Raw genomic sequence first — 15,040 nt, 5'->3', positions numbered from 1 at the left:
GCCAGCTTGAGTACAACCTTTTATTAAGGCAAAAGGGGCACATACTAGACACGACATTCTCAAATTTATGTAATTTTTAAACACACATTGTTATGCTAATAATACAATTTGTAATTCAGACGAGATTGCCGGCTTGTCTCAGGGTGAGTTCGACCTATTGTTCGGAGCCCGGGAAGAATATGAGTTATCCAGCACAGCATCGGAGACCGGGCTCATCCAGTCGGATGCAGAGGCTTCAACTGGGCTTCCTCCTGCGGGAATGGTCGCCCACAGTCCCAGGCCGACGTGGAAATGATGGACATGCTTTCCCAGGCGGCCGCGAGCGTCGGGCTAGAGTGGAACCCACCACTCTCCCCTGAACCCTCGCGGCTCGATGATTGGTTCCTGGGCTCGGGGCGCCGCCCACGGCTATGCCTCGCCCTCATTCCTTTCTTCCCGGAAGTGCATGAGGAGTTGACTAGATCATGGGAGGCACCTTTTACTGCCCAGTCCTGGTCTTTCAGCTCCCCCGCTCTCACTACCCTTGATGGTGGCGTGGCCAGGGGGTATTCGGTGATCCCCCAGGTGGATAAGGCGCTCACAGTGCACTTTAGTCTGCAGAGCGCTGCCACCTGGCACGGGCACCCGAAGCTCCCTTCCAGGGCCTGTAGGTTTACGTCGTCCTTGACGGCTAAGGCCTATGGTGCCGCTGGACAAGCTGTCCCCACCCTGCACGCCATGGCTCTCCTGCATGTACACCAAGCCAAGGCGCTAAAAGAACAGCATGAGGGTAGTTCTGACCCAGGATTGCTCTCCGGGCGACGAAGGTCACGGCATGGTCTCTCAGGCAGGCGATGTCCACCCTGGTGGTCCAGGAGTGCCACATTTGGCTCAACTTGGTTGAGATGCGAGAGGCTGACAAGGTACGGTTCTTGACACCCCATCTCCCAGGTTGTCCTATTCAGCGACACCGTTGAGGACTTTGCCCAGCAGTTCTCGGTGGTGAAGCAGCAGACAGAGGCCATACAACATCCTGCCACGGCGCGGCTCAAGACCCCGCACCCCGTCTGCTCATCGCCAAGGGCGTCCTCCTGCAGCAACAACGACAGCTCCGCCGCAGCCTGCCCCCAGCCCTGGTGTGGAGCCCAACGCAGGAAGCAGAAGTCACCCGTCTCATGGCCAGCCACTAAGAACCCGAAGAAGGCTTCGAAGCGCCCCTGAGATGGGCGACCCAGGGGCAAGGAGACCCGCTTCTCTGGAGCTGGTGAGCAGACCACTCCATCCCCCGGTGGAGGGCCGGGAGGAGAATCTTTTGTTTCATTTTCATTTAATTTCGCCACATGTCCAAGAGGCTGCGGTACCCAAAAATTCAACAAAAGAGCGGTTTTCTTGTTCCCTGGGTCACATGTCCCACTGTCCCATCTTTGCAGGTACGGTGCTCAAGCAGCGGACCCCCCACCCCTGTGCTCCCAGCTGTGGCACAAACATGCCCACACGGGATTAGTTCTGGTGGACTACTGTGACGAGACTCCTCCTCCCCCCCTCCTCTGCCAATCTTATGGTGGGTGGCAGGAGCCAGGTAAGTATTTCGATGTCCCTGGACTCAGCATGGCCACGGGGCTCGAATCCCCTCGACGTGGCACCTAGAGCTCTGCTGTGAGGCTCCACCCACCGGTACGTCCGACATGATCATTCCCTTGCTCCCCCTCGCACTTTCCAACCTGTTGCGATGGCTGACCCGGACCGTCTGACTCAGCAGCATCCGCTTCACCTTGGTGAAGGGCGAGAACGCCACTACCTTGCGTGCGGAGATCGCTACCCTTAGAGCCTGTAACTCCAGTCGAGATGAAGAAAGGGTTCTACAGCCCTTATTCATCATACCGAGGAAAGGCGGTGGTTGCGACCAATCCTGGACCTGAGAGTACTGAACTGGGCTTTGCACAGACTCCCGTTCAAGATGCTGACGCAAAAACGCATTCTAGCGAGCGTCCGGCACCAAGATTGGTTCGCGGCAGTAGACCTGAAGGACACGTATTTCCACATATCTGTCTAACCTCAACACAGACCCTTCCTGCAGTTGGCTTCGAAGGCCAGGCATACCAGTACAAGGTCCTCCCCTTTGGCCTGTCCTTGTCCCCTCGCATCTTCACGAAGGTCGCAGAGGCAGCCCTTGTCTCGCTAAGGGAAGTGGGCCTCCACATCCTCAACTATCTCGACAAATGGCTAATCCTAGATCATTCTCGAGAGTTGCTTTGCGCACACAGGGACCTCTTGCTCTGGCACCTCAGCCGACTGGGGCTTCAGGTCAGCTGGGAAAAGGGCAAGCTCTCCCCGGTTCAGAGCATTTCTTTTCTCAGTTTGGACTTGGACTCAGTCTTGATGACAGCGCGCCTCACGAACGAGCGCACACACACAGTCGGTGCTGAACTGTCTGAAGGCGTTCAGATGGAGGACAGCGGTTCCACTGAAACATTTCCTGGGGCATATGGCATCCTCAGCGGCGGCCACACCGCTCGGGTTGATGCATATGAGACTGCTTCAGCACTGGCTTCAGACTCGAGTCCCAAGATGGGCATGGCGCTGTGGGACACATCGCGTGGCTATCACGCTGATCTGTCGCCGCCTCTTCAGTCCTTGGACCGACCTTGCATTTCTATGGGCAGGGGTTCCCCTAGAGCAGGTTTCCAGGCGTGTCGTGGTTACAACAGACGCCTCTGAGACGGGCTGGGGCACCATATGCAATGGGCACACAGCCGCTGGCTCCTGGACTGGCCCGCAGCTGCGTTGGCACATCAACTGCCTAGAGTTGTTGGCAGTTGGCAGGACTGCTCGCCCTGTGGAAGTTCTGGCCGTTGATCCAGGGCAAGCACGTGTTGGTCCGGACGGACAACACAGCGATGGTAGTGTACATCAACCTTCAAGGCAGTCTACACTCACGTTGCACAACACGTTGTCACAACTCGCCCACCGTCTTCTCCTCTGGAGTCAGCAGCGCCTCAAGTTGCTATGAGCCACTCACATCCCGGGCGACCACAGCAAACATGCTGTCACATCAGGTTACCCTCAGGGGAGGGTGGAGACTCCACCCTCAGGTGGTCCAGCTGATTTGGAGTCGATTCAGTCGAGCACAGGTAGACCTGTTTGCTTCCCGGGAATCCTCCCACTGCCCGCTTTGGTACGCCCTGACTGAGGCACCTCTCGGTATAGATGCGCTGGCACATAGCTGGCCCCCTGGACTACTCAAATACGCGTTTCCCCCAGTGATCCTACTTGCACAGACCCTGTGCAAGGTCAGGGAGGACGAGGAGCAGATCAACCTAGTAGCACCCTACTGGCCCACCCAGATGTGGTTCTTGGATCTCACACTCCTCGCGATTCCCACAGGTGAATTCCCCTGAGGAAGGACCTTCTTTCTCAGGGACGGTGCACCATCTGGCACCTGTGACCAGACCTCTGGAATCTCCACGTCTGGCCCTTGGATGGGACGTGGAAGACCTAAGTGTCCTACCATTCACTCAGGCTATGCCTTGAAGTGGCATCTGTTCGCTAAGTGGTGTTCTTCCCGATGCGAAGACCCCAGAGACGCGCAGTCGGATTGGTGCTTTCCTTCCTGCAGGAGAGGCTGGAGGGGCGGCTGTCCCCCTACACCCTGAAGGTGTATGTAGCCGTTATTTTGGCTCATCACGATGCAGTAGATGGTAAGTGCTTGGGGAAGCATGACTTGATCATCAGGTTCCTGAGAGGCGCTAGGAGGTTGAATCCCTCCAGACCACGCCTTATCCCCTTGTGGGACCTCTCTGTAGTCCTTCAGAGTCTACAGGGAGCTCCCTTTGAGCCCTTGGAGTCAGCTGAGCTTAAGGCACTCTCTTTGAAGACTGCCCTCCTGACTGCGCTACTTCCATCAAAAGGGTAGGGGATGTGAAGGTGTTCTCTGTTAGCGAATCGTGCCTGGAGTTCTGTCCGGGTTACTCTCACATGATCCTGAGACCCCGACCAGGCTATGTGCCCAAGGTTCCCACGACCCCTTTTAGGGATCAGGTGGTGAACCTGCAAGCACTGCCCCAGGAGGAGGCAGACCCAGGCTTGGCATTGCTGTGTCTGGTGTGAGCTTTACGCATCTATTTGGATCGCACACAGAGCCTTAGAAGCTCCGAGCAGCTCTTTGTCTGCTTTGGTGGACAGCAGAAAGGAAGCGCTGTCTCCAAACAGAGGATCACCCACTGGGTCATTGATGCCATCGCGAAGGTATATCAGGCTCAGGACATGCCACACCCTGTGGAGTTATGAGCCCACTCTACCAGGAGTGTGGCGGCCTCCTGGGCCCTGGCCAGTGGCACCTCTTTGGCAGACATCTGCAGAGCAGCAGGCTGGGCAACACCCAACACCTTTGCGAGGTTCTACAATCTCCGGGTTGAGACGGTCTCATCCCGTGTATTGGCAGGCACAGCTGGCCAGGTGTACTGCTTGCACGTAGTGCCTTTCCCCCTCTTGAGGTGAAGATGTGCACTCTTGACTCCCAGTCGTGATCACAGACTGTGATCCCTGGATGACTTTCCTCCTTAGCCCTCTGGCAGTTGAGTTTATGGAGAAACTCGCTGACCGGCCCAGTATGTGCGCTAATGAGCCCCTGTACTGAGGTAGGTGCTCCACATGTGCTGGTTCCCTGAAGGCGACCCCATGTGATATCTTCCGCAAAATCATTTTCCTGTCAGCAAACTGCATCTTCCTTGGGCAGAGGCCCCTCTGCCCCCGGTCGCCATGCTCTGTAGAAACTCCTCCCCCTTTGGATAGGACCTACCATTGGAACATGAGTCAGCATACAGAGAGGAAGTGCAGCGGCTGACGGACTGGTGCAGAGCCAACAACCTGTCTCTGAATGTGGACAAAACAAAAGAGATGGTTGTTGACTTCAGGAGAGCACAGAGTGACCACTCTCTGCTGAACATCAATGGCTCCTCTGTGGAGATCGTCAAGAGCACCAAATTCCTTGGTGTTCACCTGGTGGAGAACCTCACCTGGTCCCTCAACACCAGCTCCATTACCAAGAAAGCCCAGCAGCATCTCTACTTTCTTTGAAGGCTGAGAAAAGCACATCTCCCACCCCCCATCCTCACCACATTCTATAGAGGGACTATTGAGAGCATCCTGAGCAGCTGCATCACTGCCTGGTTTGGTACTTGCACCGTTTCGGACAGACGTTGCGTTTCTACGGGCAGGGGTTTCCTAGAGCAGGTCTCCAGGTGCGTCATGGTTACAACAGATGCCTCCAAGATGGGCTGGGGCACCCAAAGCCCTGCTGAGGATATTGAGGACAGCTGAGAAGATCATTGGGGTCTCTCTTCCCTCCAACAAAGACATTTACACCACACGATGCATCCGCAAAGCAACCAGCATTGTGGATGACCCCACACACCCCTCACACAAACTCTTCACCCCCTGCCATCTGGCAAGAGGTACCAAAGCATTCGGGCCCTCACGGCCAGACTGTGTAACAGCTTCTTCCCCCAAGCCATCAGACTCCTCAATACTCAGAGACTGGACTGACACACACACACACACACACACACACACACACACACACACACACACACACACACACCTGTACAAAATCCAACTTTTGCACATATCCAGAGTTGCACTTAATTCATTGTCACTTTATACCTGGCTGCTACCTCAATAACTGCTATGTCCATAGAACACTATTTCATAGTATGTTATGTTTACATTTGGCATTTTTAGAAAGTGTCATCTTTTTGCACTACTCAGATTAGAAATGTGTACTGGTCGGCGCTGCACTGTCTCTCACTGTCTCTTACTGTGCCTATTGTCCTGTTTCCTTTTTAGTAATTATTGTACTGTCCTGTACTTTTTGCACACGTTTGCACGTGCACTTTATGTAGGAATGTGTAGGTCTTATTCAGTCTGTGTAATTTCACGTGGTTCTGTGTTTGTCCTATGTTGTTTTATGTAACACCATGGTCCTGGAGGAACGTTGTCTCATTTTGCTCTGTACTGTACTATCTGTATATGGTTGAACGACAATAAAAAAAAACACTTGAACTTGAACTTGAACCTCTCCACATGACATACTTCCGACAAGACTCGGTAAGACCATATGATGTATTCCACTCAAAATACCCCCCCCCCCTTTTTGGGCGGGGTGTGGTCTCCGTGATGTCTTCCCCTTTGGAGGGACACCCCCCGACGCAGACACGATGCAGGCTCCCAGTCAGTTAACAAATTCCACTCTTTTTGGGGAGAAAAGAGAGGGATAGAGGCCTCGGCTGGGCTAGCCTGTGCCTATAGTTGGGCAGTCGACTTGTTCCTGATGGACCATTCGACGCTCATAAGAGCACTGGGGGAGGTTACGTGATGGCCTGGTGTGCTGGCTATGAGGCACACAGCGATCTGCCTATCACACACCACCAGTTCACATAACACAATTCAGATAGTTGTGCCGTTTTGTATAGGGAACCCTAGTGTCACTACATCGACATAACGTCGAGTGAGTGACAGATAGGGAACATCCTGGTTATTTTCGTAACCTCTATTCCCTGATGGAGGGAACGAGACGTTGTGTCCCTCTTGCCACAACGCTGAACTACCCGCTGAAATGTCCGGGACCTGGTCTCGGCTCCTCAGCACAAAACCTGAATGAGTGGTTGCATACAAGCTCCTTTTATACCCTTATGTCCGGGGGAGTGGCATGCAAATTCCACTCGCCAATTCTCATTGGCCTTTTTTAAAAAAAAAAAGCAGAGGTGTTTGGGGCTCCCAAGAGTGACCCCTAGTGTCACTACATCGACACAACGTTTAGTTCCCTCCATCAGGAAACAGAGGTTACGAAAGTAACCAGGACGTTTTTATTTATTTCTTCTATTGCAAAGATCATGGTGTATACAAATTTAAATTGCCTGTAATTTATACCAAGGAGATAAAGTTTTACAAGTTAGATGAGAAGGAAAAATGCACAAACAAGTACCACTTCTTTTGTATTATTTAGTTTAAGCCAGTGGTTCTCAATTGTTTTGGGTCATCCCCCCTTTTGAAACAAGAAAACATTAGCTTTTTAGCTTTTTTTTTTTTTTTTTTTTTTTTTTAACACAAATTGATAATTGCAAGGATTCATACCTATGAATGGAAATAAGCTTCAACAGTCTCTATAAAAGTTTTTTTTTTTTTTTTTTTAAATCCTCATCCAGTAAAAATAAATGACTATGATTGTCACATCCTAGCCAGCGCTGAAAAAAGTAACAAGTATCACGTGATAGCACTGTCTACGCACTGTTTCGGTAGTGGTCAGGACCTCTGGACAATAATTAACACCTGATTAATGATACTGATAAACTTTAATAGAAACGAACCTTTCCGCCATCATTTACTCATCCTCGTCATTCAAAATCAGTATTACTTTTTTCATCCGTAAAACACAAGACTGAAGGATGAGAGGATCATGTTTGTGGCTGTCCAAGCTTTGAAAGCACATATCAAAGCACCTTAAAGTCATCCATAACACTCGTTCCTTAGATCTCATTACTTCTGAAGTCATATAGTGTGTTGTGTGAGCAAAAGATAGAAATTTAAGAGTTAATTCACCTTGTCACTCATCTGAAACTGGTGCGCAAGCAAGAATAACCTTGTTTACATAAGTGTACCTGACATCAATGCTTTGGGTTGTCAAGAGCTGCGCACGAAGGATGCGCTATGGTGCCATGCTAACTTTTAAAGGCAGAGGAAAATAAATTGCGCACATCGGTTCTTATGTGTATTTTCACTATTTTTGTTGAATGTGTGAAAGTGAACGAGATTTGAGGATGGGTCAGTCTTCCCATGGGGTGCGCTCCACACTTTGAGAACCACTGGTTTAAGCAAAGCTCTTTCAGAAACAAAAAACAATACATTATTCATTATATAAAGGTAACGTCATGCCTATTAAAAGCACACTTACTCCTTGCACTTTGGTGGAGGAGGTAAGCGGTTAAACTGTGGAATCACACCATTATACCCAGTGTAGAATGTGAAGATACCTCCGATCTTTAGGTCTCCATCTGTAATGAACTCAGGAAGGGGTGCTTGGCCCTGTCGCTTACAAACTGTTTGCTCTGCCTTGATCAGCACTTACATGAGCAGTAGCAGCTCCAGAATCAACATTGTGGGTCAGACCTCTTCAAACACTCTGTGACCAAATATATAGAATCTTTTTATAGCTTGAAGCTATTGTTGATGCCCTGAACAGAGGTTTTGACATGACTGCATTTATTTTTTTATTTTGAAAGGCATCCAGTATTCAAAGAAGCATTATAGGACACAATGATAATTCAGTGTCTTCCTATATTTAGAAGAGCTGACAATATGTCAAGGTGTATGTCTAAATATATTATAAAGTATATTCTATATAAAATATGAAAGTATATCTATATACTGTTAAAAAGTAAGATATTTTGAATGAATGTTGAATGTACAGTATATTAAAATAAATATCAAATGTAAGAAATATATATTTGTATATAAATGGGCTATATTTGTTGCATGGCAGATCTATGCCATATTTTAATTAGCACTTGGGCTGCTTGTATTGGCAATTCAACTCTCAAAATTGGTCAGGAATAAATTGCTTTCCTTTAGCATACAGTAGAGCACAAAAAACATGTTGAAATTCAGAAATTTCCAAAAATGTAGAAGTTATTAAAAAAATTAGGCAACATTTGTAAAGAAGTGTGCACTTACTGAGCACCTTATTAGGAACACTATGATCATAATAATGTGCCCGACGTGGTCTTCTGCTGTTGTAGCCAATCCACCTCATGGTTTGGCATGTTGTACATTTTGAGACACTATTGTACTCAGTACAGTTGTACAGAGCATTTATCTGAGTTACCGTAGCCTTTCTGTCAGCTCGAACCAGTCTGGCCATTCTCCATTGACCTATTTCATCAACAAGGTGTTTCTGTCTGCAGAACTGCTGCTCACTGGATATTTTGCTGTTGGCACCATTCTGAGTAAACTCTGGAGACTTGTGCGTTAAAATCCCAGGAGATCAGCAGTTACAGAAATACTCAAACCAGCCTGTCTGGCACCAACAATCATGCCACGGTCAAAATCACTGACATCACAATTTTTCTGATGGTAAATGTGAACAGTAACTGAAGCTCATGACTGGTATCTGCGGTATGAACAGCACTGCTGCCACATGATTGGCTGATTAGATATTCGCATGAATATGTAGGAGTACAGGTGTTCCTAATAAAGTGCTCAGTGAGAGTACATAAATTAACAAAATTATCATCCTCAACTTGATTGCATTTAAGCTGCTGAACCTAATGGCCCTAATGTGTTTGTAGCACAATCCTGTCTTGTCATATGATTTTGGAATTTTTATTTATAACATATTTATAATGTTTATTCAATAAAATGACAAAATATTTTGGATGAATAATACAGAATTGAAACCACAGCTATAGAGGCTAAAATCAAAAAAATATCTTCAGAATTGCAACTTTTTAAAAATATTTTGCTTCGTTTAAATTTACGTGTTCATTCATGTTTATTTTAGTTTATGACTTGCCCATCATGTGTTTTTTTGTGTTTTGCTCTGGCCTCAATAAAATGATGTAACATTTAGGGACAAATATGCAGAATAGGAAACCAAAACTTGATGCTAAAATTGCAAATATCTCTACAGCCACAGTGAATTTTCCAGGAGAACTGACATAAGCTGGAATAAATGTGATCCAAACAGCACAGAATATGAGCATGCTAAATGTGATGAATTTTGCTTCATTGAAATTATCTGGCAACTTACGAGCCAGAAAAGCCAAAATAAAACACAAAACAGCCAGTAGGCCAATATAACCTAGCACAGCCCAGAAACCAAAAGCTGATCCTAAATTACATTCTAGAATTATTCTCTCTTGGTAAAGGTTCTTGTTCATGTATGGGAAAGGAGGGGATTTTGTTAACCAAAGCACACAAATTAAGACTTGTAATAAAGTGAAAGCAAGAACACCGAGTCTTTGCTGCAAGGGCCCAAACCATTTCATGACATTACTTCCCGGAAATGTAGCCCTGAAGGCCATTAACACCACGATTGTTTTCCCCAGCACACAGGAGATACAGAGGACAAAAGTAATCCCAAACGCTGTGTGACGCAACATGCAGGACCACTCAGTGGGACGACCGATGAAAGTAAGTGAACAGAGAAAACACAGAGTCAGTGAGAAGAGCAGCAGGAAGCTCAGTTCTGAGTTGTTGGCTTTTACAAGGGGGGTGTCCCTATGAACAAAGAAAACTACAACAATACCTAATGTAAAAGACACACCCAACAAAGAAAACACTACTAGAATAATCCCCATCGCATCTTCAAATGACAGGAATTCCACAAGTTTCGGAACACATGTATCTCGCCGTTCGTTGGACCAAAATTCTTGAGGGCACTTGAGACAAGCCACCGAATCTGAGGATGAACATTCAAAATAACAACTATTTTAAAATGTATGAGCTGTGAGCATATGTTCATCTGTAAAATCAGCCATACCTGTCTCATTACTTATTTCTCCTTGTGCACATGGTAAGCAGTCATAACAGCAGATAGGTTTTCCTTTTTTCACAGCCTTCCAAGTGCCTGAGGGACAACTCTCGCTGCATATAGACACAGGCACCTGTAAAACACAACAATCTGTATCAAAACTAAACTTGCTAAACTAGAAAGTTTACATTAAAATTGATGACTCAAGTCTATAGGCAAACTCTGTGAATCACAAGAATTACCTGTTTTTTATTTAAGGCCCATACTATGCTGATGTTGTTAAATGAAAGCTGAGTTTCTGGCTGTAAAGAGGCATCATAGAAACCCACTTTAACAAACTCGGTTGTCCCATCCTCCCCCTGCTGCCAGTTTAAGAGGTCATACCTCGCTGCCGGATCTCCACTTTTATCAAAGTACACATTTTCACCAGTTCCAGTTAAAAAGCTTACTTCCCTCAAGGCATTAAGTACCTGAACAAGCAGAACCTTCATTTAGTAAGATGAATTAATGTTATTGTAAGGAAAATGTACATAATTGTTTGCATATTAGTGCCCGTGTTTTAGTACCTGCCACGTATTGTTAAGTTTTTCCAGGCATTTGCTTGTACTGCCTTGATTTGTGTCCAGTTTTGAACAGCTGATTGTGCTGTTCAGAGCATGAGCGACAGCATACACAGCCTTGTAAACATTATTGGCAATTTGTAATTCTGTGACATCTGTGTACTGGTTCTGGACATTGATTATACTTTCATTGCCTTTGCACATGTTTACCCCTAAAGCATTTTCTGGGGAAAGTTTACATTGAAATATTGTTTCCCACAACTCTTTATACAGATCTATGCCAGAAGCTGGGTTAAGTTTGGTCAGAAATTCCCCAAGTCCTTTTATTTCAGCTTTTGGTATGGCAAAGCCCATGGACCCTCTAAGAATCCCTTGCCATTTACCAGTAGCAATGTTTGTATCAGAAATCCAGGACTCACTACCTATCCACTGTAGCCCAGTAATATTCTGTTGGGCTAATTCTCCCAGAAGAACCTCCATGTCTGAGTAGGATACAAAGGCCACAATCACTTTAGAGCTTGAACTCTTCACAATGTCCAAGATTCTCAAAATGTCCTCCCTTTTATCAGTCCTAAAGAATGCTTCTGAATATTCAACACAAACTCCAAATTCTGTGGCGGCTTTGATAAAAGTGTTCATGCCATTGTTTCCATAGTCATTATCACTGCAGAGAGCCCCCACCCAGGTCCAGCCAAAATTCTTGACCAATTTGGCCAGTGCTCTGCTCTGGTAGTAGTCACTGGGAATAGTCCTGAAGAAGGAGGGGTGTTTCTTTCTGTCACTAAGGCAGGCACAAGTTGCAAAATGACTTATCTGCAGAGTTTTTTCACCCAAAACAAAATAGAAATTTTGAGTTCAGTAGTGGGGAAACCTTACATGTATGCAGCATTTTTCTAAAATAATATTACAAAACAAAACATGTCACACAATTTTTTATTAGGGATTTAGACAATCAAGACAATATCAACAGGAAAATAATCTTACCACAGGTATATTCAGAGGTCCAACAGTGGCAGAGATGGCAATAGTTGGTGTAGAGGATGTTTCTGCAATGATTGCTTGGACTGTGTTAGGTCTGTGACAGGGCAACTGAGAGGCATTTTCCCCATTAACTAATGACAGAGATGCTTTAAGAGCCATTTCTATGGATCCACATGAATCATAGATTCTGTAACCCAAGCTTACACCAGGAAGAATATCAGCTCTGTTGTTGATCTCTTCAATGGCAAACACCATTGTCTGTGCATTCTGAAATTCTCTGAGGCTCAAACTACAAAAAATAAAATAAAATAAATAATTAAAATAATAATAATAATAATAATAATAATAATAATAATAATAATAATAAATTGTTAAGTCTTAATTTAGTGTGACTCAGGCAACATTGTCAAATTGCAAGTACTACAGTGCATAGTAAAAAATTATATAGGATATACTGATTTACATTGGTAATAATACATGACATTATGACATACTGACATATGTTGAAATTAACATTTACAAATATTATAAGTGTTGTAGATGTACAGTATTGTATATTCTTAGTTCATGCTAAGTAATGTAATTAACCAATGTTAACAAATACAACCTTTTTGTAAAGTGTTAGTCAATTCACTTATCCCTTTTTAACATCTGTTAATCTCCCTATCATCTCACCTCTTGCATTTTGGTTTCTCTGGTCTTGATGTGAACAGGGGCATCATCTCCTCCCAGCTGTTATGAAAGGAGAAGATGCCCCCAATTGTCACATCTCCATCTTTTGTGAGCTGAGGAATGTCAGAAGCCCCCAGTAACTTGCATGGATGGTCGGCTGCTTTCACCAGTGTGAACAGAAGCCATGTTTGTAAGAACTCCATTCTACCTCCTTAATAGGCAGCTGAACCTCTGATGCAGTCTTATATGGCAGCTGTTGGGTCCCCATTGACTGAATTTCATGTCAGTGCCATGGTGTTTGCATTTGCATATTTCTGGCTTGAACCTACCTTAGCCAATGAGAAAGAATCACATAATGTACCATATATTTACACACACACACACACACACACACACACACACACACACACACACACACACACACACACATATATATATATATATATATATATACACAGTATCACTGCAGCCAAAAGTTTGGAATAATGTACAGATTTTGCTGTTTTGGAAGGAAATTGGTACTTTAATTCACCAAAGTGGCATTCAACTGATCATAAAATATAGTCAGGACATTACTGATGTGAAAAACAGCACCATCACTATTTGAAAAAAGTAATTTTTGATCATATCTAGACAGGCCCCATTTCTATCAGCCATCACACCTTATCCTTGAGTAATCATGCTAAATTGCTAATTTGGTACTAGAAAATCACTTGCCATTATATCAAACACAGTTGTTTGTTTCGTTAAATGAAGCTTAACATGGTCTTTATGTTTATTTTTGAGTTACCACAGTATGCAATAGACTGGCATGTCTTAAGGTCAATATTAGGTCAAAAATGGCAAAAAAGAAACAGCTTTCTCTAGAAACTCGACAGTCAATCATTGTTTTGAGGAATGAAGGCTATACAATGCTTGAAATTGCCAAAAAACTGAAGATTTCATACAAAGGTGTACACTACATTCGTCAAAGACAAAGGACAACTGGCTCTAACAAGGACAGAAAGAGATGTGGAAGGCCCAGATACAACTAAACAAGAGGATAAGTATATCAATCAAGAGATGGCGGTGCGTGCACAACGCGAGGCTCAGCGTCTCTCCAGTTTTTGCAAATTAGTTATTATTTACCTAGATATTTTCAGCTCAGTTGTTTCGTCACAACTTTGCATTAACTTCATACAGCCATCACACACTATTGGACATCAAACTTCGCTGCACAAACACCGCAGTGGATACAACATTAAACCTCCATCTGCTACCTCCAGAGTTACTCCGGTCCCCGCACTCGAATGAGTCAGCCAGTCCGACAAAGACGGGGTAAGCGGGGCGGCCTGCGGGCTAAGTTAAAGCTCAACCTACATCGCCCAGTACTACCGAGCATCTTCCTCGCTAATGTACGGTCTCTGGCAAATGAGATCGACGAACTACGGCTCCGGATTACTCAGCGAATGTTTTTGGACTGCAACGTTATGGTTTTCACGGAAACTTGGCTCAATAGCACCATTCCAACCAGCGCGATTGAGCTAGAGGGGCGCAATATCTATAGAGATGACAGAAAGGCTGTGGACTCCAGTAAAAGCAAAGGTGGGGGTGTTTGCATCTATGCAAACAGAACTTGGTGCACCGATGCTGTTATTACCAAATTCCACTGTTCTGCTGATATTGAGTACCTCTTTATCAAGTGCAGACCTTTTTACCTGCCCCATGAATTTTCATCTACCATAATCGCTGCAGTATATGTACCCCCGGATGCTAATGCTAAGCTAGCCATGAAGGAACTCTCTTTTGTTGTTAGTAAACTACAAACAACGCATCCGGAGCTTTTATCATTGCTGGGGATTTCAATCACGCCAATTTGAGAACAGCACTCCCCAAATTTTATCAAAATATTTCTTGCCCTACAAGAGGAGACAGCACTCTTGATCATGTTTATACAAACATCTCTGATGCCTACAAAGCCATCCCCCTCCCCTATGTTGGACAATCTGATTACTTATCCCTGTTCCTACTCCCCAAATACACCCCCATCATCAAATGTGTGAAACCCACAGTGAGGACTGTAAAAGTGTGGCTGGAAGGAGCAGACTCTTCACTAAAGCATGAGTTCCAGAACACAGACTGGAATGCGTTTGCTTCTCAGGCAAACCTGGACCCACACACGGACATTAATACCTACACAAATACTGTTCTGCAACACATCAACAGGTGTGTAGGCAAGTAACCACCCATAAAACAATTAAAACATACCCCAATCAGAAACCCTGGATGAACAAGGAAGTCTGACTCCTGCTGAAGGCACGTGATGCTGCTTTCACATCTGGCA

At 45.5% G+C, this 15,040-nt stretch overlaps 1 protein-coding gene across 1 annotated transcript; it reads right to left on the bottom strand.

Annotated features, from left to right (window-relative positions):
* Nucleotides 1-9,533: 9,533 nt before the first annotated feature.
* On the bottom strand, nt 9,534-12,896 carry LOC127456364 (extracellular calcium-sensing receptor-like). Its single transcript, XM_051724811.1, has 6 exons — nt 12,721-12,896; nt 12,049-12,334; nt 11,071-11,877; nt 10,747-10,974; nt 10,514-10,637; nt 9,534-10,432 (listed from the first exon to the last, which is right to left on the bottom strand). Exons 1-6 carry the CDS (start codon nt 12,765-12,767, stop codon nt 9,534-9,536), a joined length of 2,391 nt encoding a protein of 796 aa, XP_051580771.1. The 5' UTR covers nt 12,768-12,896.
* Nucleotides 12,897-15,040: the final 2,144 nt, after the last annotated feature.

The sequence above is a fragment of the Myxocyprinus asiaticus genome, chromosome 18, assembly GCF_019703515.2.
Source record: "Myxocyprinus asiaticus isolate MX2 ecotype Aquarium Trade chromosome 18, UBuf_Myxa_2, whole genome shotgun sequence".
In the NCBI taxonomy this organism is placed as follows: Eukaryota; Metazoa; Chordata; class Actinopteri; order Cypriniformes; family Catostomidae; genus Myxocyprinus; species Myxocyprinus asiaticus.
This window is presented reverse-complemented; position numbering and strand designations above follow the sequence as displayed.